We start from the raw sequence: 27,664 nt of genomic DNA on the forward strand, positions 1-27,664 counted from the left end.
TCAAAAAACCGGTGTATTTACACAATGGAATGCTATGCAGCAGAAAGAAGGAAGGAATTCCTGCCGTTTGTGACAGCACAGTTGGAAATGGAGAGCATTATGCTAAGTGAACTAAGCCAGGCAGTGAAACACAAATAGCATCTGATCTTTCTTATAGGAGGAATCTAATGAACAAAATAAACCAACGAGCAAAATAGAACCAGAGACATGGAAACATGGAACAGACTGATAGTGACCAGAGAGGGGGGCAGAAGAGGAAAAGGGTGGAAAGAAGGGAAGGGGACAAGTCAAAGAACATCTATGAGTGGCCCATGGACATAAACAACAGTGTGGGAATTGACTGTGGGAGGGCGGAGCGGGGGAGGTGGGCTGGGTGGAGGAGGGCAAAGGGGGAAAAGTTGGGACAACTGTAATAGAATACCAATGATACATTTTTTTTTTTAACCAAAGAAGCTAGAGCAAGAAATGGCCCTGCTGGCCCCTTGGGAGCATGGAGCAGGGACGCAGGCTCAGGGCCCAGGGATCTCGGCAGCCCCAGGGAGGGAGCACAGTCAGCTTCCCTGGGGTGGGATGGTGAGTGAGACAAGGACGCAGGCCCTGCTCTGTGTGAGCTGCAGGGCTGGGCACAGGCTTCTGAGCGCCCCCTGCCGTTAGGGAGCCAGCGAGCCCGCTCCCTCTCCAGGGCTTGAAGAAAAGCTTGCTGCCCCCTGGGACGCCTCTGTGGGGTCAGCAGCCTTCCAGGTGCTGGATAACAGGGCAGGGATGCTAGGATTCTGCGAGTTACATTCTTCTTCTTAAGAGAGCGCAGCTTGTACTTGTATCTTCATGTGATCCGGAGCACTGTGTTTTAGACAGTTGTGTGTTTGTGTGCATGTGTTTATCCTCGCTGGTTTGCAGTGTCACCTGTGTGGGGTAAAGAAGATAAGGTTTCCTTCTGCTTCTTTGTAAAACCTATTCAAGCCCCAAATAAAGCGTTTTGAACTCTAGCACTGACTTGTCCACTGGCCACTTCCTCTGTGAAACCGGGTGAGAGGGCTGGTGCGATGGGACCAGTGTGGGTCGCAGGGTCCAGGCACGTCCAGACAGACAGGGCGGGAGAAAACCGAGAGGACAAATCTGGTTATTTTCTCTCCTTGCCCGTAAACTCTCCTTGGCTCTCACTATAAGAAGCATTGCTCTCTTCTGGCTAAAATGTCACCGGAAGTGGCAAAGTCATTCGCAGAGGCTGGAGCCTGAGGTTGGCCTGGGGCGGGGAGACATCGCTGGCACAGACGCGGGTCTCGCAGAGGCTCGGGGTTGGCCACCGGGACCCTGAGCGGCGCCACCCCCTCCCGGTGCCAGGCTCTGAGAGAAACCGACCTGTGCCGTTCTCTCAGTATCTAGTGCTATACTTGACCATGACAGCATGAGGTCCCCGTGGCCACAGTCCTCTGCACCAGCCCTAGGGCCTACAGAAGAAACACAAGCAGGTGACACAGATGTAGCTTTGCTGATAAATCAGTGTATCTAAAAGACCTCAAAGCTTTGGCCCCTGCTGGTGTGGCTCAGTTGGTTGGAGCATTGTCGCCCAAAGTGAAAAGGTGGCGGGTTGGATCCCCAGTCAGGACAACCAGTCAATCTCTCTTTCTCTCTCTCTTTCCCCCCTCCACCCCTCCCCCTCACCCTCCTCCCTCTCTTTCTAAAAGCAATGAAAAAAATGTCCTCAAGTGAGGATAAAAATAATAACTTTGCAGTCCCCACTCTCTTTTCGGTGAAGAACTTGAGCCTCTTCCTCGTCTCCCAGCTGCCAGATGCTAAATCTCAGGGGCTGTAGTTCCTGAACGTTAAGAATAGCGCCTGGTACACGGAGGGGTCCTAGTGGCTGGAGTGTGAGCAAGTGTGTGAAGGCTCCTCGCCTCTGGGCTGAGGGGCTGGGCTGTTTCCAAGGCATCTGTTTTTCCATCGCAAAATAACCGACTCTCCGAAAAGTTGGGAAGCACCTGCTGAGAGCTCACAGTGACCTTCACCGGGGGGAAGCACGAGCAGTATGACTGTAAGCAGAGAAAGCCCCCAGCCAGCTGACTGGACGTGAGGTTCAGAAGCTTGTTGACCTGGTGGAAGTCTTACCGGCAAGGGCCGGTAGAAACCAGAAATGTGAACTGCACCATTTCGTGAGTCACTGGGCGAGAGTGACTGCAATTAAGAAGCCCCTGTGCATGGCAGATCCTGCATCCCTGGTCCTCGCCCCAGCTCTGCCCCCCAGGGGCCTGCTGCAGCTCAGGCCCATGTTAGGGCCTGAGCGTCTGGAACGGAGCGCCATGTTTTCTATGCCTGCATTCCCGAGGCTGCCTCTGGCCTCTCCAGGGAATCCCGGACCCAGTGCTTTGTGCCTGAGTGTGCAGGATGAAGCAAACTTGCAGGTCAGAGGGCTTTTGAAAGTCTGTAGTGAAAGAACTATGAAAGAACCAGAGAAAATGGGGTTTGTGTAAAAACATAAGCTTTTCTGTTGGCTCGCGTGCAAGCGCAGCTTGTGAGGGAGCTGTTGAGTTGGGGGTTTTGTAGTCATGAAAACTGTAGAGGAACTGGGATGTCACGTTGTCCTCCTGTTGACTTTAGGCATTCAGTCCAAAAAAAGGACTTAGCAAACAAGGGGAACGGAATATGTGGGCCCCCACTTGCTTCACAAAGCTGCCTGGACAAAACGCTCTCCTGGAGGGTGGGCCCTTTCATCTGTAAGCTGTGGTTTGCCGACAATCCTGCCATCAGCCCAGGCAACAGGAAGAGGACAGGGCAGATGGAGTAGCAGACATGTTGACCGAAGCCGGGTTCCCTTGTGTGAAGGGCAGGGAAAGGCCTGGGAGGCTGGGCACAAGAACAGGGTCCCAGGCAGGTGACATAGAACAGCTCAGGGCTGACGCTAGGCCAGCCGGGTGGGTAGGACGTTTGCTGGGCCAATCCGTGGGACAACCAGGCAACTCGAGCGTTCACCTGTTGGTTCCCGAGCCCTACTCGTTCTCAAGCGCACCTGCACACCTGAGCGTCTTGGTGGAGCTCTGACTTTTGAGCAGACGGGGCAGCACAAGGCCTGCTGGAATCAGATCAGGAACAGTGGCCCTCGCTCGACAGGGTGCCCCAGAGAGGCCAGGAGCGGGGGGTGGGGGTGCCCACAGCAGCTTGAGCGGCCGGAGAGAGCGAGCTGATGGTGAGGAGAGAGGATTAGTGACACCGCGGTTGCAGGCGTCAGCTTCTAAGTTTGTGAGGTGGCATAACTGAATTGCCATCCAAGCAGTTCAAGGGAATAAATGTGGGGATTTTTACAGAGGGTGTATACATACATATAAGGCAGTTTCTTAGGGGGAAATGTAGTCATTGGTGGACGTCAAATAGGTTTTAAAGGGAGTTATTGCTATCGAGGCATTTTTCACTTGAGATTCTGGCAAAAACTATAAAGCTGTTCTAATAGATGAGCTGCTAATGACCATTTCCATAAAGTGACCTCAGTTCAGAACATAAAAGAGTGACCAGAGCTTCTTGGGCTAAGAGGACACACTCATCCATCCCAGCGCTTCCTCCTTGCTATAAAGGAATGAAATGTAATCCCACGAACTTTGTAGTTTCTTTTTCATCACCTTGCCTGCAGAAAGTCAGAAATGACACATCAAGAGTCAAGGGCAAATGGATATATTTACACTTGTATGTTTAAATATGTGCATGTATGATTCTATTTATATATGAGTATTTTTTTAGTTAGGGAGAGAACTTGAGGATTCATATACTCCACTCTTCTCATTTCATGGATTGGAAACCAAGGCCCAGGGTGAGACGTTTTTTTGTTCAAGACAAACCAGATTTTAAGACTGAATCTTATTTTTGCCATATCTAAATTTGTATGTTATATGCATGTACTTATTTTATTCTGAGCAGGAAGGTGATATCTTTAATTCTGCTCTCAATACTAACGTCCCATGGAACCAGATTAGGGTACTTTTTTTTCCTAAAAGGCAAAACATTACAATTACAATAAAGTCACAAGACTGTAAATTGACCGTGGTTTAAAAACTGCATCCGGGAAACTACTAAGGTAAGAAATGGTAGCTATTGTAAACTTTGGAGACGTAATTTCTGACTGAGCCTTATTCTGTTTCTTGGTGAGTTTGCTTCTTTCTCCATCTCAGTCGTTTTCATGGTAGAAAACATTTGAATTTTTCCTCCATTGTCATTATGGGGGATAAAGGCTCATGCTGAGCTTTTGGGATTTGGGGGAGTTTGGCGCCTCTGGTCACATTTGAAGGTGTGGGGCTGTGGGGGTCGTCTGGCCTGTGATTTAAGGTCCCCTGTGTGAGAGGAGGGATCCCGATGAGGACATAGATGAGGGGACATGAAACTCTGTCTCCAGCCCCCAGGCCGATGGGCACAGGGACCCCCGGAGAGGAAAAGAGGGGAACGTGGTGGGGGTGGTGAATTTAGACAGCTGCCTGACCCTCTCTCTACCGAAGACCAGGCCTCCCTCTGCGCACTGGGGACCCCTCATCCAGTGACAAGACTCCCTTCTTTCCCACGAGGCCTAACGGAGGCATATTTGGTGTGGTCCAGCCACCTTGGCCAGCTCTCAGGTGAGAGAACGAAGCCAAGATCAGGACCCCTTTGCGGCCTTCCCCGCAGAGCTCTGCTTTGTGACTTGTTTGTGACAATGACTTTATAGCATGCTCACCCCGGTGACTAACCTGGCGTTTGATAGTTGGACCAGCACAACACGGACCCGCTTCTCAGGGGCACCCAGTCCACCAGCCCCAGTGCAGCCCCCACAGGGAGACCACAGCCTTGGAGGGTACAGTCCCCAAACAGAAGCCCAGGACTGACCCTGGCGTCGCTTTAGAAACTGCCGCCCCTTCCAAACAGCAGCTCGTTAAACGAAACCTGAGTAAGTGACTCACTCGCCAGAGTCAGAGAGACAAACTGCTTATTATTTTCTGCAGGTCACTGGCATCGGGAGCCTAACTGTTCCCAAGGGGCCCGAAGTGCTGTCAGCTGGGCTGGAACACGCCGGCTCCAATCCCTGGTGTTGGGCAGCCCGTGGCAGCAGGAGGCGGGTGCTTTTATAACAAGAAGCCATGGGGAGCAGTGTGCGGGTCAGAGCATGTATACGACATCTTTGCTATCAGACAGGAGGGTCCTGGACACGTGTGGGGCCTGAGTCTTCCCTGAGTGGCAGAGACCTGGACACATGCTGGCAAGATTTTTTTTTTTTTTAATTTTTTTGACTTGAGAATGTGTCACGGAAAGAAAAGGAGATTGAAGGGTGAGGGACACTGGATGAGTTAAGAGCACTGTGGATGCACGCAGGACATTCGGGCCTTAGCTTTCGGATCACCTCGCCACACCCACGCTGGGAGCCACTCTGCCCACACCCAGGTGGCAGCCTTGGCCTTTGGTGACCAAGGGGATTTCATTCTGGGGGAAGGGAAGTCGTGTATTTTCTTCCAATCCTCTGTTAAATGTTTCATGCCACAGTAGACTAAATGCATATTCCTCAGTGGAGCTGACCACAGTGACAGACAGGAAGGGAGTTGGGTGTGGGGAGCCGGCTGCCCAGACCCCCAGCTGCGCTGCCCAGGCTGGCAGAGGCTCTGGCTACATGGGACATGGCGGGTGCAAGGACCACTTCTGGAGTTGAGCACAAGTGGTTGGAATGTTGGCTCCTCTGCTGAGCCACCGGGCGGGTCACTAACTGTCTCTGAGCCCTTGTTTCTCATATGCAACATACAGAAAAGAACCTGGCCCTCAGCTTGCTGTGAGGCGTTCGGGGAAGGTGTGAGCAGCGCTGGCACTCTGCGTATCCCACACGAGCCCGGCCAGGGACGGCGGGGCTGACCTTCAAGGGCACATTCTACAAATGAAAAAACGTTCACCCCTACCCAACCGAACCTAAGCTGTTGTGTGTCCCCAACACCTTGTAGGTGTCGACAGGCACCATGTCCCTTTAAAGCGCTGCCAGCTCCCGTAGGACATGTCAATGGTCAGCCATTCCATTTCTTTGTGATTTCTTGACATATGTTCTGGAGAGGAGTCGGCCCATCCCAGGGCAAGGGTCATAGGGCAGCAGCAGGCTCACCGGGCTATTGGGGCACAATTTCCCATCTAAGGAATGTTCCGCAGACCAAGGAGTGTTGTCTTCATTTCCAGGGGAGGAAAGTAACCCCCCCCCCTTATTCCTGTGTCTAAAAATCAGCGCCCTTGGGGTTCTGCTTAAGATTCAAAAATGACTACCCTCTGAAGTGACGGGAAGGGCGCCCCAGGGCCCTTTACCTCCCACTTCTGACCTGGGGGCTGGTTCCTCAGGAAGCTCAGTCTGGGGGAGTGTCTAACTTTGCATCCACTTACAATGTGTGCGGTTCTCTCTCTCTCTGCATGCTAAACATCCGTACAATCTGCATTAGGAGGGGAATACTCTGATGTATTTATAATGCACATTTCGCTTGTGATTATGTAAGGGTTTACTGGTGACTTTTGTGCATCCACAGAGGGACGCTAGCGGCCCCTCTAAAATGCATGGCACAGCAGTACCCAGCCCTGGGAGTTGACTCATGGACCAGCTGAAGAGCTGAACTGGCAGGGGCTCCTGGGTATTTCTTGCTGACCCAGCACATGCTGGTCTGAAGCCCAGAGGGGCCCGTTGGAGGCAATGGCTTGAAAAGAAGCTCTAACCAAATGACGGTGCCCGAGACGGTGGCTGTGACTCTGAATGTGCTTATACAAAGAGTTCCCCTTCTGTTCATTGATTCCATAAACATTTTTTTAAGTGACCACTACATGCCTAATACTGCTCTGCACACAGGACATGGTGATTAAGGAGATAGTTCTGGGCGCATCATCATGGAGCTGATGTTCTGGAACCTCTAGGGGCAAAAACAAATAGAGCTGGAGGCAGAACGAGGCGTGCGTGGGGGCAGTGAGCAGATGTCCAGGCTCGTATCGGCGCTCAGCTTGGGGCCGGCTGGCTGGCCTTTAGGAGGAGAAGCCTTGCTCCACGTCTGCTGCATTCTCACCATTATGGAATGTGAGGAATGTGAGGAACTGAGATGCAGCAGCCCTTCCCGGCCAGCCCTGCAGGTGTCACACACATGCACTCCCTGTCTTTCCATGTCCCCCGCTGTCCCGCTCTGAGGTATGAGTCATCAGCCTTGTGAGGCCTCATAACTCACCGGACTCAACAGTGGATCTGTTCAGCATGAGGGCTCACGGTCAGACCCTCAGTTCCAGTCTGGTGGCTGTAAGGGAGGAGGACATGGTCTGTCCCCGACTCTGCCAGCCTTTTCCCTTGAAAGGACCAGATGCTGCCCTGGCGGCCACACCCATGGCTGCTCCTGGCTTCCTGGCTATGGGCATCACAGCTTGTGACCTACCCGCGCCTCTATTGCTATGTGTCCCAGTGTGGACCCGAAGCCCGAGGGCCAGCACCGGGGACAGCAGAGTGAGAGCAGCGCCCCTGGGCTCTGCCCAGAGGAAAGGGCCGCTCAGAATCCCAGAGACGAGGCTGCTTTCCAGTGGTCATGCCCCCTGTGCAGACTGCATGTGGCCTCCAAGTGGCCAGTGGCCACCTCCATAAGGCACCTGCCCCGTCAGTCGGCTCCTGGTCTATGGGTCCAGCTGGGGACCAACCTTGAGATTTGAGAAGAAACAGCTTATAGGAGAGTTTGCTCGGGAGGCGCCCTGCTCTGGGCCTGAACCCACAAGAGGCCGGAAAGCAGCAGATGTCTGGCGCGCCTGGCGTTTAATGCTCCCCCGGTGATGTCAGGCGGGTCCCCTGTGGCCCAGGTCCCGGAGCCCTGGGCCAGCAGAGCTCCATCTTGATTAGGGCCTGCCGCACTGGGAGCCCGAGCTTGCAGAGGAGGGGTCCCTGCTGTCCCTCAGCCATGCTGTCTGTCCGTCCGCTGAAGGGCCGCTGCAGCCCTGTGGGGTTCCCGTGGGCCTCCGTCACCTCTCCCCGGCTGGCGTTCGCTGGCCCGTCGGCCCAGACACCGCAGTGGCAGGCGTTCGGCTCATTTGCTGTGCCGAGCTGCTCTTCCAAACACCATCCATTTGCCCCTTTCCCACCGGGACAACCATCTCAGGCCTCCCCAAGCGGCTGTCACTCTCCGTAATGAGCCAGGTCACAGGGCCACCAGCTTCCAGCCTTTGTTTCCGCTTCTCTCTGCCTGATTAAACAAGGCCTTGGGGATTCCCATCTGCATCAAGGTGGCACCTGGTGACACGTTGGTTGTTCAGGTGTCTTATCTGAACTCTCCAGGCCCTGGCTGGGGCTTGAATAAACATACAAGTTTGGGGTCCGGGAGCTTCCAACCTCGGACAGGGGAGAAAGTGGGGTGTGGTGGGGTGCCCTGCCTGCCTTTCTCATCGGGCCCCTGAACCTCATGGGGGAGCTAAAATGTTGCATTTGTACGGTCCTGGTCTTTTAAGGGTACATCCTAGGACTGTCTCTCAGGAACCGAGGACTGTCTCTCAGGAACCGAGGACTGTTTCTGAATTAGGGGTCTTTGCCCACGAATCCAGTTTCTTCTGTTTTATTCTTTATTGCACATTTGAACAATGTACCCAGAAAACCCCCAAAACATGTGGCTCTACTCAGGATGTGTAGATATTTGTCCTTTTACAAAGCTCTCGGATAGAGACTTGACAGAAATTCCAAAGCAATTTGATGTGGCTGCAAAATGATAAACTTTTAATTATAAATTAATATAAAGACTTATGAATAAATCCTATATGAATAATTAATATTTGTATAAATTATAAATAAAAACTCACAAATGAAATAATAAATCAACCATTTAATTACCCGTTGTGAGGGCCTGGGTCGGGACCTGCTGGCGCTGGCCGTGGGGGCCAGGACGAGCCTCCGGGCCCCGGACACCCGCGTCCTCATTCTGAAAGGAGAAGGGCGGGCTCTCCGCACCCCAGAGAGTCGTGTCCGAGTGCTTCGTACAGTCTAAAGCCTTGTACACCCGCTGGGAACTGGCGTCAACGTAACCCATGAAATGCAGTTGATGAAGCGGAGGCGTGACCAACCTCGCCCTCGACCTGGTTTCCGTGGTCAGAGGTCCCGTGCGCTGGTCTGCACTGCACCTGGGATGAGACTGACGGGTCCTGTGACGGTTGGAGAGTGAACATCCTCTGCTCTTTTGCAGGATACAAGACCCTTCTGAAAGGGATTTCTGGGAAATTCAACAGTGGGGAGCTGGTGGCCATCATGGGTCCTTCCGGGGCTGGGAAGTCCACGCTCATGAACATTCTGGCCGGATACAGGTGAGCGCACCCCGCCGGGGAGAACGAGGTCCTCCCCTCATGTGGCTTGGTGGCAACAACATGAATAGTGAGCCCACTCCCGTCCTTCCCATCGCTTCCTAAGGCTCCGTGCAGGCTCAGGGAAGCCTGGGGGTGGGGGTGCGGTCGGGTGGCTCTACGAGGCTTTGACTGTGAAGGGAACAGCCCAGGGAAGAAAATGACATTGGAAGTGTCACAGGGCAGCGCTCGGTCACTGCACCACAAGGGTGGAGGTGGACGCCCCACACCTGGGAGGGTGGCTGTGCGACAGGCGGGCTGTGGCCCCCGCCATGTCCCCAGGCGGAGCCGATGCACCCAAGAGAGGCAGCGGAGATGCATGTGGGTCCGGGAGACAGGGAGCGAGTGTGGCTGGCCGGGCTGTGCCCCCTCCGTGTCCGAAGTCTACATGGGATGCCCTAACCTGGCCACTCTGGTCACAGAGAACAGCCTCCCCGGTGGAGAAGGACCATGCGTTTGGCTGCGTGAGCCCAGGGCACAGGCCCCTCCTCTCTGAGCTACATGAGCCCAGGGACCCTGCTGTGCTCCCTCCCCGGTCAGCATCAGAGCCGGACACTCAGGAGCTGCTTCTGACGTAGCAGCCACACCCTCGCCTGCAGTCCTGTTCTTTGACACAGCCAGTGTAGCCTGGGCTGCTCACAGGACTGCTCAGAAGCCCACCTGAGAAACCCCCCGAAAAGCCAGGGGGTGCACGTGACCATGTAGCTGTGTGTAGAAGCATCCACGTGTATCTCCGCTTCTTTACGGGCACTCGTTACAAACACGCCCTCCAGTCTTGGAGCTGGGCATTTGCCCCATGCGTTCCCTTCCTGTGAGTGCCAGGGCTGTCCTGGGTCTCTGTCCTTGCTGTCCCCGTGGGAGGGTGCCAGGAGGGGCCGCTTCTCTCTCGGGCCCTCCCCAGGCCCTGCACGGGGAGGAGGAGCTGGAGCTGGGCTGACAAGTTCCCCCCTGGCCCCCAGGGAGACCGGCATGAAGGGGGCCATCCTCATCAATGGCATGCCCCGGGACCTGCGCTGCTTCCGGAAGGTGTCCTGTTACATCATGCAGGACGACATGCTGCTGCCGCACCTCACCGTGCACGAAGCCATGATGGTGAGCTACCTCCTCTCTCCCCTGTTCCCGGAGCAGGCCCCTCCCTCCTGCAGTGTACTGACAACAGTCACACCGTTTGGACAGCTTCGTGAAAACAAGCCCCTAGACCCTGGGTTGTCATAGACTCTGGATGGCAAAAATCGAGGTCAAATCCCTGAGAAAGTGATTGACCCGACTGATGTGGGTGACCCCGTCCAAGGTGACCACAGTCCTGCCCCCTCGGGCCGAGGGTCTGCCCTTCCCGTCAGCTGTCCTTCAGTCATTTGTGGCTTTGGGCCGAGTTCCAGTCCCCCTGGTGCCAATTGGGGCCTGAGGGCCTCATGCCCTCTGACTCGCCTGCTTGCCAGGTGGGGACAGAACCAGCATTTGCTGCCACCTGCTGGGTCCCAGGCCCTGCACGCGCATAGCCGACAGCTGTCAGACACACAGTCCTGCAAAAGCACGAGAGAAAGGCTTCAGCTGGTAGCCCAGGGCATCCTGTACAGGGCCCAGCACGGCCTGGCCGCCCTGCTCTTTGAACAGACCACAGCCCAGCCAAGTGCCCTGCCCTGGAGCTGCTTTTTAAAAAGGCCCAGCCCACACCAATAGGAACCACACGGACCCAGCTGTGGGCAGTGGGAGCCACTAGAATGTCTCCCGTTGGGAAGAGACGAGAAGGCCACTCAGCCGCCCTTTGCTCATTGTGGTGCGTTTTGTGGCAAGGCTGCTTGGTCTTCTGTTTTGCCCCCGTCCACCATAAAAGACAGGGCCTCCGGGCTGCTCCTGGCCCGTAGCGCAATGTTCTCAGCCTGTCTGCCTTGCGCCCTGGTCAGTGGACAGGGTGCGCCTTGGTTCCCAGCCCGCAAAGGCCTCGCCCTGCACTTGCCTTTGGGACTGAGCAAAGCGTCTTCTCTCAGGGCGGCGGCTGCCAGCCTTTCAGCCAAGGACGATTCCGAGGGGATCTCAGCGAGGGGAAGCAGGGTGAGGTGTCAGATACATGATCTGCGCACTAACCTGCTTTGCACAGACACAGAAAGGAGGGCCCTGTGGGCATGTTCCTGTCACATCCCTGGTACTCAGTGTTCTGGAGGTCAGGGGCCCCTCTCCCGCAGGCCGGCCTCCCGGGAAGGCACCGTGGCCCTGATTGATTGTCTGGCCTCCAGGCAGACATTCTGACAAGGGCACTGGGTGCTTAGGAGGAGCCTGGAAACACACTGGTAAGTTTAGAAGGTACGAGCTTGACGCATGCCCTGTTGGCTCCTGACTTGCTAGTGCCTCTCCTCTCAGGCGACCGGAGAGAAACTGCACTTGGATTTCTGGCTCAGGTGCTGCTTTCTTTTGCAAACAAGATTGGTGACTCTTCCAATTATTTCCCTCCTCCCCGCAACCACTCACCAGGCTCTTAAATGAGATTTAAACATGAGATCTTGTCACATACCTCGGGGTGATATTGGCTACCGGCTGTGGGCTGTGCATTTTCATGAGCTGCTTCTGACCCTCACACCCACTAGGCCAACCAAGAAGTGACACTCGGTGTCGCAGGGCAAGCCGCTGGCCCAACTGCGCTGACTGCGGCCTGGCCCTCTCTGACTCGGGGACTGTGGCCGCTGCCCCCGCATCTCAGCCTGTCATTGATCCCCACGGCAACTTCACTAGCCCCGTGGTGAGCGGGTTCCAACCCCACCATTGTGCCCGTGAGGAAACTGGGGCTCCTCGTTCCCCAAAGCCGCAGAAGCCGGCAGCGCAGAGCCAAGGCTGACGCTGGACGTGACGGCGACTCCCCAGGCTGCTTCCCAGCAGGGTCGCGGGCCAGGGATATGCTGGCAAATGGGGTGGCGAACAAAACAACCAAACCGGAGTCCCAATCTATAGCACGTGACAACTTCTGTGGTACAAAAACTCTCCAATAGGCCATGATGGGCAACGGATAGTTTTAAGCTACCAGTGATTTAACAGCTGGCTTGCGAAATTCCTAAACATACGCCACTAGTCCTCCAGCCCCCAGGCCTGAGGTGTCCTTATCTCTCTGCTGCCCATGTCCAGCTTCTCTCATGGACACAGCAGTGACTTCAGCAGAGAGGACAGGAGGCGCCCCAGACACGCGCGGCTCTCCTAGACCCCACCTTTGTTGAGCCGAGGGAGGTAGGAGGCCAAGACGAGGGTCTTCCTCCGCCCCCTGGGGCCCTTGGCCTCTGGTGTGTCTTGTGAGGTTTGCCCACTGAGGCCACCTGCCCTGACTCCACACGGCATCCCTTGCCCCTGCAGGTGTCCGCGCACCTGAAGCTCCAGGAGAAAGACGAAGGCAGACGGGAGATGGTAAGTGCGTGCGTCGGGGCCGCAGGCGGCGCAGAAAGCGCATGAACGCCATTGACCACACACCTGGGCAGGGACTTTTTTGGCGCTGGTTTTGTTGGCTTGTCGCCTTGCCTCCTGAGTGGGGGGGCAGGAGACGATGACATCGCGTGTGCTGAGCTCTAGCCTGGTAGCCAGGGGCGGCCTCTCCTCTGCAAGCGCCGTGGCCTGGACTCTCACGTCCTGGGGCTGCCACACAAGCAGAGCCAGGATGCAGCAGGTCACTAGCCTGCGAGCTCAGGTGACCAGAAGACTGACCCCAGGGTCAGCCCAAGCGCCGTCCCTTTTTGTGTTTAATATGCTTCATGCTCAACCGTTTTGTATAAAATACTAACTGTGAGGACGCCTAGTCATTCAGTTAAAAATAACCAGCCTCCACCCACGCCCACTTGCAAGAAGAAATTTGATTCTCACGTGTTATTAACTGGCCTTTTAAAAATAAAATGAACATGTTTCCAGGCTGAGTAAGGCCTTCTTCTAATCCCTTTCATGGCCCTTCTTATCTCCCAGAACCCCAGGGAGCAGGGAGGGCGGCAGGTACGCAGGCCCAGCGGGGAGACCCAGAAAGCCCCATTTGGGGACCAATGAGCATTTACACACTTCGAAGACAAGCTCAGCTCCGCTCTTCTCCACTCCCCACTGGGAGCACTAGTGGCATTTTTCAGTGTAAGCATAGAATTTGGTGAAATTCCACTTACCAACTACTATCCTGTCTCCTGAGGCCCTCATAGGGTCGCAGCCCAGCAGCGGGAAGAGTAGGGTGTGCGGCGTGAGCCCCAGAGGTGCAGCGTGGCTTTCCCTGTGCGGATGGGATGCGGGGCGACCGCTAGAACACAGACACGTGAAGGACATACTAATAACAATTCGACTCAAGTCCGTTACCTCTCCTCCCATGTAACAGCTACTGTTACGTCAATGTGAACCACCTCGGTATGAAAAGAAACGCTGGCATCTTTAAGGTTCCTCCTCGCCCTCCCTGCCCTCCTCTCTTCACCCCGCTGCACCCTCCAGAACCCTTAGGGTGCAGCCCCTGAGTCAGAGGAGGGGAGGGTTAGCTGCACGGTATAGGTGGAAAGGCCCCATTTCTGCGACCGGTGAAACTTGCGGCTGCTGAAGACGTATCAGGTGGAACTCTTCTGCCCTGAGACTGAAAGGAATAAGTGAATCTAATGGAAGCCAACACAGGGCTGTAGAAAACGTGGGAATCACGCGCATTTGTGTCTCTTGTCAATTGAAGGTGGTTGGCGTCAACCTAACACCGACTGGAACCCACCCCCCACCCCATTTGGGGTGCAGTGAAGAAGGAAACTTGATCCAGGGCAAACAGCTCAATTGTGACACAGCACAGCAAAGGGGCGTCCCCTCAGCCCTGGCCTCTCAGGACCTGCCAGAAAACTCCAGCCGCTGCCTCTGGCCACTCTGGGCTTCCATCTATAAAGAGGGAAAGGGAGGCCAGGCGCCACCTGCATGCGGGGCAGCGTGACACCACATTAGATGATGCTGTTAAAGTGTCTAAGCTGCTCAGAGCCACAAGACCCATTAGTAAGCAGGTCACGGAGGACTCCCCGATGGCCTGGCCCGCATGGACCAGGCTTTACGTGTGAGACTAGCACGCTGAGGAAGGTGGCCTTTGCTGACAGGCCGGGAGAACACCTGCGTGCCTCTCAGCTGACTTTCTGTATTAAGGAGCACAGCCTCCCGCACCAGCATAGCCTGCTATGCCGTGACCTTCAGAGGCAGCTCCCAGCCCCATCCAGGTCACGGGCTGGCGTCATCTAATTCCGCCTCCCACACCCTGAAGGCAGGTGGCGCCTGGCCTTGCGTCCCTTCTTTGTAGATGGAAGCCCAGGGCCCCGGAGGCGGAGGCGGGGGGATGGCCACCGGCACCCGCGCTCCCTGCCCGAGCAGAAGGAGCAGGCGGGAGATGGCTTTCTTGGTAGGGAAAGGACGTGTTCTCTGGGACGGCCTGCCTGGTGCGTGGCCTCCACGTCCTGAGACACAGACCAGAAGAGAGCACCATGCTGTTCTCTGCGGGACTGTGTGGCTGGGCCATCCCCAGGAGCGAGAGCCTCGCTCCTCTCTTAAGGTGCGCAATGGCGGTGGAACGAGGCAGCGGGCCCGCCCTTCAGGATCGACAGGCGTTCTCGGGTCCTGCCTGCACCCCTCACCGGAGCCTCGGGCCTGGGCCGGCTGACCCGTCCTCCTGGCCCTCAGCCCTGTGCCGGTCCTGTCTCCAGCAGTAACTCATCAACAGGATGGAGTGATTATTTCAAGGATAAGAAGCCCATCACATGCCCTGACTCATTTCCCTCCAGTTCCCTGCATGGCAACACAATAGACTGGAACGTTTTGGCCGGGGTGGAATGTGTCGCAAAGCTTTCCTTGTTTCCCAGAAAAGCGGCCTCAGCCCTACGAAGCCTCCAGGGAGGGGGCTTCCTCAGGAGTAAGATTCCCAGGGCCAGGTATTGTTCTCTCTGACGGGTTTTGAAACCAATCGACCTGCAGGGTGTCACTCCAGGAAGACGCTTCGCTGCAAGGAGCGACGCCTCAGAGGAAACAGACGGACAGGCAACGGGCATGTGCCATGTTGCGATGACCCCAGGGCGAGCCTGCAATGGCCAGCGTGACTCTTTATCTCTTTATCTTGCAACTCTGGCCTGTGCTTCTGTCTGCACAGGAAGGGAAGTGCGCCAGGAAGAGCCGCCCCCACCTGCCCCACTGTGGTGGCCTTTTCTGAGTGACCTCGCTGCCCTTTTTTCTGGGTTGGTGTCCCTCAAAGGCGTGCCATTCCGGGAGAGGCAGTGGAGCGGGGTTTGGATCAGCAAGAGAGAGGATAAGTAGGATTCGAACCCAGGCCTGTCTCACCCGCTGCTTCCCAGCCCATGGAGCAGCAGTGTCCTGGGTCTTTCTGTCACCAAAGCCAACTTTTGTACTGACGGTGCTTAAGCCACCCAAGCACGGGCACGGAAATGTTCTTTGTGATTTCTTTCTCCTTTTGGATGATCTCATCTCCCCAGAGAAGCCGCTGGACTGGGTCCACCCAGACAGACTCAGGAGCCTCCGGGGTCTGGGACAACGACCGGGCAAATTCTGGGGGGACCCTGGGAGGTGAGCCCATGTGGAGGCAGGGAGGCTGACAGCTGCCTGCCCCCGAGAAGACGCTGGCTGCGCCCCGCACACTGCAGCTGAACTGGCTCCTGCACCTGCCCTGGAGGCTGCTGACCCTTCTGTTCTCCAAGTCAACATTGGATCAATAACCCCACCAGGCAGGGAGGGCTCAGCACACAGTGGATATGTGTGTCTCGGTGGCCCGCCTGCATCCTGGGGGCCTGGAGGCCACCATGGGAGGGACCGGCCGCTTCAGGCAGGGTGGCCATCTTGCTGCTCCTGCAGAGACCTTGCTCTTCTGCTGACAGGTGCGCGGGGGCTCTGGCCTTCTTTCCCAGATGCCTGGCCCGCGGGGTCCTGCTTCTGCGGAAGCTGCGTCATTGGCAACAGCATCGTTAAGAGTTGCCATCAGTTAAACATTTATGCGGGCCAGGCGCGTTCACTCATTATCTCATTTCACTGTCCTGGTGGCCCTTCCTCTGCGCCGGCCAGAGACCCGATCACCCGTCCCTCCATGCGTCCGTGCCCACGCCGCAGACCTGGGCCCTGGGAGAGGCTTGCAAGGGAAGGTTGCCGCAGGACGCAGGGCAAGGACTCCGCCCAGGCAGGGCATCTGGCGTCCCCACTGCTCCTCAGCCTCAGGACCCAAATCAGGACCTTGGACTTGGAAACGGGCAGCCTGGGGTGGGATTGGCGTCATCGGCGTCGGTCTGTGTCTGGGAGGGAAGAGGCGGGGGTGGGGGGGCAGCATGTTTCCATGTGGATTCTGGAGATGATGACATGTAGGAGGAGGCCACTGACGGCCACTCTGGCTCTGCCGCTCCCCACCCCCAGGTCAAGGAGATCCTGACGGCCCTGGGCTTACTGTCTTGTGCCAACACGCGGACCGGAAGCCTCTCGGGTGGGCAGCGCAAGCGCCTGGCCATCGCGCTGGAGCTGGTCAACAACCCTCCCGTCATGTTCTTTGACGAGCCAACCAGGTATGACTCAGGAGTAGCGGAGGGGAGGGCCCCTGACCCCTCCGCCTGCAGATTTTTGGGGGCCCCCTCTATAGCTTCAGATGGGGCAGGCACGGACCCTAGCTGTCCCATCTTTTTCTCCCTCTGTTCTGGGGTCACAGAGCAGAGGCCTGGCTTGCCGCACTCTCCCTAAGACTGGGGGCACCCATGGCTCAGGTTGGCACACAGACCCACCCAGCGCACCTTGAACGCGGGCATGGTGCGGGGGTCCCACAAGCGTCTCATGGTGCCCTTGACTTGCAGCGGCCTGGACAGCGCCTCCTGCTTCCAGGTGGTCTCCCTGATGAAAGGGCTCGCTCAAGGAGGGCGGTCCATCATCTGCACCATCCACCAGCCCAGCGCCAAGCTCTTCGAGCTGTTCGACCAGGTACGTGGGCCCTGCCGGGGCCAGCCCTGGGGAACCCAGATGCCGGATACTCAGCTTCCCCTTAGTTCATGAAGTGGTCTTCGTTGTTGAGTGGCCTTCAGTGTTATGTTTCATAAGACGCTCGAGCCGTGAGCAGCTAAGGAGGGGGTGGGAGGAGCCGGCCAGTGTCCTCCTCTGGGGCTGGCTTGTGGCCGCAGGGACTTGGGTGAGTCTCTGATATCATTGTAGCTTCATTACCTTGCCTGTTACAATGGGGAAACACCTGTGTTATGGAATTAAATGACAAGTCACTTTATTTGTATAATATTATGTTTTATAAACCTTAGGTTTTGATATTATTATGAGCAAAAAAAAAAAAAAAAAGTCCCAAGGGTGGAAATATGTAAGGCTCCAAAATCTTTCCTGAGGAGATAGTTAGTTAGTATCAATACAAATCAATAAAATAAAATAATTCAGGGCCCCATGATAGTCTCAGTTTTCTCTGACTTCCCTGGCTTATCATGGATTTCCCTGTGAACTTTAACGGTCTTTGGGAGGTGAGAGAGAGAGGGGGAGGGAAGGAAGGGAGGGAGGGAGGAAAAAAGGAGGGAAGATTCAGGTGGGTGGGTGGGTGGATCCGTAGGTGGGTGGGTGGATGTGTGGATGGAGGGAAGGATGGCTAGTGGGTAGATAGATGGGTGGGTGGACGGTTGGAGGGAAGAGCGGGAGTGTGGTTTGGGGAGGTGGGTGGATGAGTGGATGGGTGGATGGGTGTGTGGATGGGCTGAAAGCACCAGCTGCTCTATGGGGACGGGCAGGGCTGATGTTCACCTCTCCTTGCTTTTTCCAGCTTTATGTCCTTAGTCAAGGACAGTGTGTGTACCGGGGAAAAGTCTCCAATCTTGTGCCATATTTGAGGGATTTAGGTCTGAACTGCCCAACCTACCACAACCCAGCCGACTTTGGTGAGTAGGACCTTGACCAGGAAGGAAAAGAAAGGATATTTGTTTGTTTGTTTGTTTGCCACTCGTGGTGGGTTTCCTCTTTTACCTGAGGCCCCCACTCAGGAACTATTATTTCACAGATGACTCAAGTGCCATCCTGTGTTGGAACTTTTAACGGCAGAGAAAAAGAGGTGGTTTTTCCTCCAGATTAAATATCTGGGAACAATAACAAGTTTCAAGGCCCCAGGGTGCCAAGCGCCCCTTCAGGGCCCCGAGCACCCCCTTTTCTGTGGTCCCCCGCACCGCCACTGCTCTCATCAGCCACGGCTGACCCCACCCACCACATGCGGCTCGATTTCCGGCTTCTGCTCCGAGGCCTGGGCGCCTGTACCGGGTACTCAGCAAGCACTGGATGGGCGCCCCCGTTAAAAACGAATAAGCTCATCATTTTCACCCCCATGCTCCTGACATGAGACGTGGTCTTGCTGGGCGGTTTAGCGCTGAAAGAACAGGGGTTACTCAACAATTTTATCATATAATCAGCCTCCTGCAGCTCGTATACAATCAATTAAACAAATCCCGCCCGATTCATGGCTCTGCTGTTGCAAAAAGGAAAGAATCCCACATTCGCGTTGGCCATCGCGGGCATCCTGTCCCGGGGCCCGGCTGACCCCGTGCACCTGTGTCCCCTGCAGTCATGGAGGTGGCGTCCGGCGAGTACGGCGATCAGAATGGGCGCCTGGTGAGAGCCGTCCGTGAGGGCATGTGCGACTCGGACTACCGGAAAGAGGCTGGGGGGGATGCTGAGGTGAACCCCTTCCTTTGGCACCGGCCCTCTGAAGAGGTAAAGCAGGCAAAACGATTGAAGGGGCTGAGAAAGGTAATCCCACTCCCGGCCCGGGAGCGCGCGCTGCGCCTCGCCCCCTGCGGCATGGCGCTGCTTCTTAGCGGCGAGGAAATGCGTCATGGGGTTGGGGCCTCACCGCCGCTGCCTTCTCGGTGTGTCCTCAGGACTCCGCTTCCATGGAAGGCTGTCACAGCTTCTCCGCCAGCTGCCTCACCCAGTTCTGCATCCTCTTCAAAAGGACTTTCTTGAGTATCATGAGGGATTCGGTAAGTGTGTTTGCAATTCCCTCCGTGGCCCAGGAAGCCGCGTGTCATTTTTGGCTGTGTCGGCCCTGATGGACCTTTCAGACTGCTGTTGTTCCTCCAGTCGCATTGGTCCGCTTTCACTCTGTGATGCTGCTGTGACCAACACCCCCAAACACCAGCAGCTGTGACAGTAAATATTTATGGCTGAGTGCTGTGACTCTGCCCCGTGTTTCTTCTCATCCTGGGACTCAGAATGGAGGAACAGGGCCTTTCTAGAATGTGGCAAAGAGGAAGCGCAAGGGAGAAACCAAATGTAAAACTTCTGGTGGCAGCTCGTCCCTTGGGCTCACATTCCTCTGGCCAAAGCAAGTCATCGGGCCAAGCGTGACGTGACGGGGGTATTCCTCCCTCAGGGAAGCCCAGCCAGGCCCAGGGCTGTGAGGCTGAGTGGAGGCTTACCAGGCAGGAGGGGGTGAATGGTGGGGAGCCACAGCGAGGGCCACTTTTAACTTGGACAGCTGGACAGCCCACCCAAGAGGGGCTCAGTGCTCAGTGGGCCTCTGGGACTTGGTTTGAAAAATGGAGCTTTTCAAGGGTGGGTCTCTGATATAACCCCCCTTCGTCCCTTTATCCACCATCATCGTCACTTGTCCTCTCCTCCGAAGGTAGACGGACCTTGCTTGCCATTTTTGAACAATTCTGTGTTCCAAGCAATAAGCTCTTGCCCTGTGTGCACCTGTGTGTGAGTTGTTCAGTGCGGGGAGAGGCTTGTTTTTTTGGAGGGGAAGGGTCAGGACAGTGCATCTGGACGGCCCTATAATTCCATCACTGCCCAACCCCCTGACCTCCAGGCGCCTGAGTAACAGCCATGTCCGCCCCCAGGTCTTGACACACCTGCGGATCACCTCGCACATCGGCATTGGCCTCCTCATTGGCCTGCTCTACTTGGGGATTGGGAATGAAGCCAAGAAGGTCCTGAGTAACTCCGGCTTCCTCTTCTTCTCCATGCTGTTCCTCATGTTCGCGGCCCTGATGCCCACCGTGCTCACGTGTGAGTGCCTGGCTGGCCACCGTCCCACCTCCCCTCTGTTATCTGTCATTCCAACCCACGAATCGGGGACCGAGGTCACAGCTCAGCCAAGAGATGAGTTTTTTGAACACATAGCGTCTTGTTCTTTAAAATACCATTTTCTTTGTAGACAGATGTAGGTATTGTTGTATTTTTCTGTTAGACAAGAAAATGTACACCATAGTTAAGCCAAAGGAATGAATCACTAAAGGAAGACTTTCACGCATGGTGGAAGGCTAACATGAGAGAGATATTAATGAAAGGCGTTTTGACCTCATTTGGTTACTGAGGCAAGCCCGGTACAGCCAGGTCGACGAGTGGGGAAGGCTATTCCAGATGGATTTCCGAGCAAGTCTAGACCGTTTGCTGACCAAGCTGCCCCCAGTCCCTTTGGGCTGACAGCGCAGAAACCCGCTGCTCCAGCCAAGCTCATCATAAACACTTCCTCCCCAGGATGCCTCCTCCCTACACTGCCCGGAATTTCTAGGACCAGCTTGCGAGCTTTTGCCCACAGGAAGGAATCACATTGTTAGTTACTCAATGAGAATAAGTTGAGTAAGACATGCTTATTTTAATCACTAAAATGCTATTCAATATGCACATAGATATTCCCCACTTGATGATTCGGGTTATAAAAGTGGTCAGCAATGTCCCTGGCTAGTGAACAGTCCTCACCTTTCCCGCCCAAGCCTGGAGTCCCGCAGTGCTGAAGGGCCCAGGCCCGGTCACCCGAGTCAGTGTTGGCACAGCGGGTGTGTCTGCCTGACCCCTGTCCCATTTTGCTGCCTCCTAGTTCCCCTGGAGATGGGGGTGTTTCTTCGGGAACACCTGAATTACTGGTACAGCCTGAAGGCCTACTACCTGGCCAAGACCATGGCGGACGTCCCCTTCCAGGTACGTATGCGCAGGGCATGTGTTTGAAGAGGGGCGGGGATTCTGCGTCATACCCGGTAAACCGGGGTGGGAGACCCCATTTCCACGAGAGGGTGATGGACCCCCCCATCTTTCCAGATCATGTTCCCGGTGGCCTACTGCAGCATCGTGTACTGGATGACGTCGCAGCCATCCGACGCCGTGCGGTTCGTCCTGTTCGCTGCCCTGGGCACCATGACCTCGCTGGTGGCGCAGTCGCTGGGCCTCCTGATCGGAGCTGCCTCCACGTCCCTGCAGGTACCAGCCAAGGAGACGCCCCGCTGCTGCCCTGGCGGGGCTCAGCACCGCCCCCTCCTCCCGATTCTGCCCTAACGTCCTAGATCGGCTTCGGCGGGCCGGCTTCTGGTCAGGACTCGTACCGCCCCGGCTAGTCAGGATCGGCACAGCGACAGCCGCAGCTGCCCTGGCGCGGCACGTCCTGTGTGCCAGGGGCTGTTCTCAGCGCTCCCCACTGAGAGCTCCTTTAGTCCCGAGCACGTCCCTGAATTGGGTGCTGTGCTACCTCCATCTGGCAGGTGGGGACACTGAGGCCCCGCGAGGCAGTGCGGCTTGGTCAGGGTCCTGCTGCCGGCTCAGAGGCCGAGCTCGCGATGCCTAGGTTTTGTTGCTTCGAGGGATCCGCTTGTCCCTCCGTTCAGCCCCCATTGCACCCCCACATTCCCACCCCATCCGAGACTCTTCATGCGCCCCCTTCAGGGCTCCTGGTACCACCCACCCACAACCTGCCAAACCCACATGTGTTTGCCATGTTTGCGCCTCTGTGGCTTCAGGAAGCTCAGGCCAGGCCTTAAAAGCAAAGCCAGGACTCGGGTGAGTCCCGAGCGCCTGAGAGCAGGCTGCTCGCTCCCCAAACCAGACGCTTCTCCACGCTGTCCTGGCCCGTGGGTGACCCGTCCTGAAAACCAGTCCTTTCCCGGCGCTCCAGGTGGCTGTCCAGGAGGACGGCCTTCCTGAGCCACCTGCGGAAGAAGTTGGGCGGGACTGTGAGCTCTCTTTGTGTTCCCCCAGGTGGCGACCTTCGTGGGCCCCGTGACGGCCATCCCCGTCCTCCTCTTCTCAGGGTTTTTCGTCAGCTTTGACACCATCCCGACCTACCTGCAGTGGATGTCCTACATCTCCTACGTCAGGTAGCCTGTCGGGGGTGCCCTCTACAACATGGGAGCTTTACGGTCACAGAGGCAAGGGGACTCTTGTTAATGTGTAGACACTCAAAAAAGCCACCTCCCGGCTGTCAGCTAAATGGCGGCACGATTCCTAGATCATGGATCTAAGAAGATCAGTGCCTTTTATTTTTGTCCCAGTTCTGTGTGCCCTGCTCTCACCAACACACACACAACAAGGATAAGGACGAGTCACTCGTATCCTGAAGAAGCCCCAGAAGGCCCAGATTCTGGTCCTTTGAAGAGCTGTCTTCAGAGAGCATTTCTACCTTTTAGGCACTTCGTTCCTCTCTGAAATGAACAGTGCTCATAACACATTTCTGAACATTGTAAACACTAATAAGAAATCCTGCGGAAAACGAGTCATGACTTAAGCATCCTAATATCTTTGGACACAAGCGTCCTGGCTTCGGCCGCCGGATCAGATGGCGCGCTCCGCGCTCAGGGGCCGTTGGGTCCGGTGGTCCTCGGCGCGCTGCGCTTGTCTTCAGAGCTTTTCGGCCCCTCTGGAGCAATTTCACGTGACACATGAGATCCCAAGTCAGGACAAGCTTTTCTATGTCAGTTCAGGCCCAGGTATATTGTTCTGGAAACAAACTGGAAAAACAAAGCTCTTGTACAGAGTTCCAGCACCGTGCCAAGAAACCCGAAACGTCGTCTTTCTCCTCAGAATCAGCGTTTTTGTTCTGACCGTGTAGGGCTGGCACGGAACAAGAGATGGGGCAGGAGTGTTTTGTGAGAGTGCTGTGTGGTGCTTGGAAGGCCATCAGCCCTCTATTATGTCTAACTTCTAAAAAGTACGTGCCAGCAGAAGTAATCAAAGGGGTATTCGATGCCTTCAACCGCTGAACAAAAGCCTACAATTTGTTCAGTTTGGAGGGGACAAAAGGGGAAAACATAGTGAAGCTGCCGTAAGGGTTCATCTCAGGGAGGTGTTGGGAGGTTAGGAAGTGTTTCAGTGAGGACAGGTCTTTGGGAAGGGAGCCGACTGGGAGCCATGGAGGAGGGGGACAGTACTTTGCCCTCAACAAACGGAGGCAGAGCCAGGGGCAGCGGGCAAGTTGTAGGGTCACCGGGGCAGAGCCTTCCTCACACTGGGCTCTTTCCTCCGCAGGTACGGCTTTGAGGGGGTCATCTTGTCCATCTACGGCCTGGACCGAGAGGACCTGCACTGCGACATCGACGAGACCTGCCACTTTCAGAAGTCGGAGGCCATTCTGCGAGAACTGGACGTGGAGAACGCCAAACTCTACCTGGACTTCATTGTGCTGGGCATTTTCTTCATCTCACTGCGCCTCATCGCCTATTTTGTGCTGAGGTACAAAATCCGGGCAGAGAGGTAAAGCACCCGAATGCGCCAGAAGAAAGGAAAATGAGACATTGCCGCCAGGGGCAACTTGTAGAATCGTGGCGGCCAGCCTGTGCCCAAGGACACAGGGACAACTGTGACCCAATCCCTAGCCACCACGTCCGGTTCGTGGGTGCCAAGTGTTCGACAGCTCCGCCCAGTGGGGTCGGGTCTTCTCTCCATTACCCTTACCAGCTTTAACTAGGAAGAAGAGGTAAAAGGATAACTTTCACATGCAGAATATAAAACTTCCAAAGCTGGGGCAGAATTTAAACCTGCAACAAAGCTGGTGACAAGAGGCGCCCTCGGCGGCATTCTTCCTCCTGACCAGGTCGCTCTGGTCCTGGATGGGGGATGCAGGCAGCCTCTCCGCTGGCCGCTGTGCAGTTACGTCCTGGGGGAGAAAGGCAAAGAGGGAAGCGGTCCCATTTTATGACTTGTTTTTCGTAGTTTCCGTCTTTCTACACTTTGTCTCTTTTTCCAATGGGAAGTCATTTTCCACGCCAAAAGTCGATGAATTGCATTCATATTAAGAAACTGTACTTTTTTGTACTTGTTGAAGAGAATTGTTCAGGGTGAGCTGGCCTCATTAATGAACCTGTGAAAGATGCAAGTGCAGGTTGAGAGGAGACTTTGGAACTGTGTGCGCTAAGCCGTACAGACGTTTCGAAAAGCTAAGCAAAAAGTTGGAAGGCGAAATTGAAGGCAACTCTTTCAAAGTCTCTCATTTTCCCTTTGCTTCTTATTTTAAGCAAAATAATTTGTTTCTTTCTTCCTTACTTTCTGAGCATCTTAATTTTGCCTAAAAAAAAAAAAAAAATTCTAGAAGATCCACCCTGTCGAGTTTTTACAGCCATTTTCCCTTTCCTCATTAATCACATCAACTACCTCCACTGAACCTGGGAACGAGGGACTGAGGGACACGCAGGTGCGGACGTTGGGGGGGTCCCAGGTGCAGCCATGAACGGTGAGCTGACTGTGCAAGACAGAAGATACAGAGACCTCATTAGAGTCCAAGGCCCCCCAGGAACCCGGCGGACACTTGGTGTGGCTGAGGGGTTTGTAGTTCATCAAACGAGGCTGCGGGTGAGTCCGCCTCCGGAGACCGGTCCTTGAGGCATTTCAGCCGTACCACCTGCTCACTGTTGGGTCCGTGTGGACCTCGCAACCAGAGCCCCTTCTTCCTAAGTGGCGCAGTCACACGAGTAAACCTCTCCAGGGCGGGAAGAGCAGCCTCTGACTTCCAACCAGGGTACCCGCGCGCCTGTCAGCTGTCAGAGGCTGCGTGTCTGCGGGGTAGGCGGGGATTCTGGCCAAAGAAGCTCCTCGGAAGGAAAGTGGAATTGTGTTCCCCTTCTAGAACATCACTGTCCTGGAATCAGGGCCCCCTCATGAAAGATTGTATGTTTGTGGGCAAATTCACAAACCTCTCTGGCCCACAGTTTCCTCCTCTGTAAATGGCAGCACTAGCTTGTCTCCCAGGCCTTTGCAGCTCTGAAAGATTCCTTGGTTCTCTTCCCAAAACTCTTAGTTCCTACTTCAGAGAATGAAAAGAGTTCAATTTTTACTTTGCCCACAAATTGAATTTGCAGATTTTTAAAGGTCACTTTTTCCCCCTTAGATCCTTTTGTAGTAAACACCATCGAGGTATATTAAAAATGTAATTTTTTAGGTTTGCTTGTTCCACACAAAGATAGCATTGCCTTCCAGACTATGTTATGTAACCAGGGTCAAACTTAGCCTTTGTAGAAAGTCTTTAATTTCAAGGTAGCTCTGCCTGTAAGACATCACCCATAGGAAGACCCACATAGGAACAGCCTAGTGCGGTACGGAGTTGGGAAGAGGAGAAAATCGTCCCTCACGCTCAGAATTACAGCAGGCGAGGTCCGTGTTTGGAGACCTCTTCCCCTCCGGGTGAGCCCTTCCGGTTGCGGCTCTGTGGCCCGACTCAGGACGTGCACACCAGACACTGCCCTGGGTGGGGTGACTGTCCCCACTGCACGGGCAGCCTCGCTCCCGTCACTGAGCCCACAGCGGCGTGTCTCAGCAATTTCCGAAGGAAACAGTGAGATTCCTGTAGATTTAAAATGGCAGCTCCGAAGCCCTTGGAAGGAATCCTCTCCAGAGGAGTTGGTGCTCCCAGCATTTCGGTTTTGCACTGTTAGCAGATTACATCATCGCTTCACAGATGAGGGACTGACGGAGGCCTCCCCTACCCAGGGGCTGGTCTTCGGTGGCATGAGAGCTGGCGGCTGCCAGGTGGGAAACCCACATGCAGAGTGACCCAGAGCTATCTTTAAAGGGTGCTGAGTGGGTGCAGCAAGCGTACGAAGTCAGCACCCCAGGATAATTTGCCTCGGAAGACCTCCAGCCATGTTGAGCGAGGAAGCATCACCCTAGGATGTTGCCTTCACCCCAATTCAACTGTCAGCAAGTGTCCCCTGCGTGTACGTTCTCATTATAAACCCTCAACAGCTTTTACAGAAGTGCAGCCGTTCAGTTCGGATCTCCAGATATTTGCCCTCTGCTTTTGCTTCTGGGTAGTTTGAGAAAATACCCGATTCCAGTGGCCTAAGAGAACATCCAAGCAGCTTACTGATATTTCTAAATAGTGGTTAACAGGCAGGCAGTGATGTGCAGGCCAGCTTCCCAATTCCGATGCTTTTCAGTCATTTCTGAGTGCGGGACACAAACACTCCTTTCACCCCTGACCTCTTCTCGACAGAGAAGGATGAGCCCCGGAAAAAGATGAGCGGCTTCTCCGGAGGGGGGCTGAGCAGAGGCAGGAGCTCAGAGACTTTTGTTTTCAAATGAAACTTGTCCGAAGAGAAAGGGGCACTTGGGTTCTAACCACTGCCCTGGCCCCCAAAGATGGCATCGGGGCCTAGTCCATGCTGGCCAGCCCTGTTCTGGGAGCCCCTCACCTCTGTCCCCACAGAGAGTGTCTGTGCCCTCTCTGTTACACTCGCTGAATGCCAGCTAGAGAATTAAATTCTCCCAAAGTTCCTGTGGGCGAGGTGGGAAGCTCGCCCCAGAAAGGGAAGAAGCCCCCCATGAACATAGAAGATGCTGGAATCAGATTATGTCACCTTGGGGGAGAGGCCTTCAGGACCAGGGAATGGGACCTATAAGTTTTCAGGTAGAAACTCAACCACAAAAAGGTCTTTCTTCCCACTCTGAGAAAGGCAAGGCCAGGAAGTTAGGGATGGGCTGTGTCCACGAGGTCAAAGTCACTTCAGTTGTGTCCCCTAGAAAAGCTTGAGCTCCAGTGAGTTGAGCGTCTTCGTGAATGTTCTGGGCGCTGCGCTGATGCCTTATAGATTCCTCGATTTGTTTACTCAGCAACGGGGACTGACCACCCCTGAGCTTGGCGGGCTTGGGGAGGGGCTCAGACGATGTGGGCCAGCCCTCCAGAGCGGGCAGGCGGGAGGGGTCCCATGACCGCATCATCCCATTCATTCTGGAGACACAGGACACCCAAGCTGGCAGGGGGGCAGTAAGGTCCCCGGTCCCAGGGCCAGGAAAGAGCAGATTGGGAATTCAAGCCCCTGTCTGACCCCAAAGTCTCTCTCTCTGATTTTTTTTTTTTTTTTTTTTTTTTTGCTTTGCCACATTACCTTCTGTTCAGTGTACAAGTGTACGTGGCTGTACTTTGTAAGGTGTAAAATGCAATACTAGCTTAGTGGCTATTCATTCTGGATTTCTAGCTCCGAACAGGTAGCTGAGGTGGGAGGATGGCCACACCTCTCCCCTCCAGGCACCCTAACAAGGAGCTCTGCCTGTGGATGAGCTTGGGTAGTGGGGCTGGAGCGTGCATGCGCGCACTCGCATAAACACACACTCTTGCACGCATGCAGGCCTGGGCTAGGTTGCACGCCGTAGCGTATCTGTGAATCCTCGGTCACCC

General features: G+C 55.2%; 1 protein-coding gene across 2 annotated transcripts in view; it reads left to right on the forward strand.

Annotated features, from left to right (window-relative positions):
- The window catches only part of ABCG1 (ATP binding cassette subfamily G member 1), a 47,981-nt gene extending 20,632 nt beyond the window's left edge, over positions 1-27,349 (forward strand). The window contains exons 3-15 of one of the 2 annotated variants that reach the window (XM_054578653.1): positions 9,162-9,279; positions 10,275-10,407; positions 12,652-12,702; positions 16,681-16,826; positions 17,109-17,232; positions 18,062-18,176; positions 18,851-19,035; positions 19,167-19,268; positions 20,130-20,298; positions 21,110-21,210; positions 21,328-21,486; positions 22,258-22,376; positions 23,524-27,349. In XM_054578653.1, the coding sequence (XP_054434628.1) occupies positions 9,162-9,279; positions 10,275-10,407; positions 12,652-12,702; positions 16,681-16,826; positions 17,109-17,232; positions 18,062-18,176; positions 18,851-19,035; positions 19,167-19,268; positions 20,130-20,298; positions 21,110-21,210; positions 21,328-21,486; positions 22,258-22,376; positions 23,524-23,752 (1,751 nt within the window). In that variant the 3' untranslated portion in view covers positions 23,753-27,349. The remainder of the gene's footprint in view (positions 1-9,161; positions 9,280-10,274; positions 10,408-12,651; positions 12,703-16,680; positions 16,827-17,108; positions 17,233-18,061; positions 18,177-18,850; positions 19,036-19,166; positions 19,269-20,129; positions 20,299-21,109; positions 21,211-21,327; positions 21,487-22,257; positions 22,377-23,523) is intronic. The other variant, XM_054578654.1, reaches the window with a different exon arrangement.
- The last annotated feature ends 315 nt before the right edge of the window (positions 27,350-27,664 follow it).

The sequence above is a fragment of the Pteronotus mesoamericanus genome, unplaced genomic scaffold (genome assembly GCF_021234165.1).
Source record: "Pteronotus mesoamericanus isolate MK-2021 breed Mesoamerican mustached bat unplaced genomic scaffold, CSHL_Meso_final contig_116, whole genome shotgun sequence".
Classification (NCBI taxonomy): domain Eukaryota; kingdom Metazoa; phylum Chordata; class Mammalia; order Chiroptera; family Mormoopidae; genus Pteronotus; species Pteronotus mesoamericanus.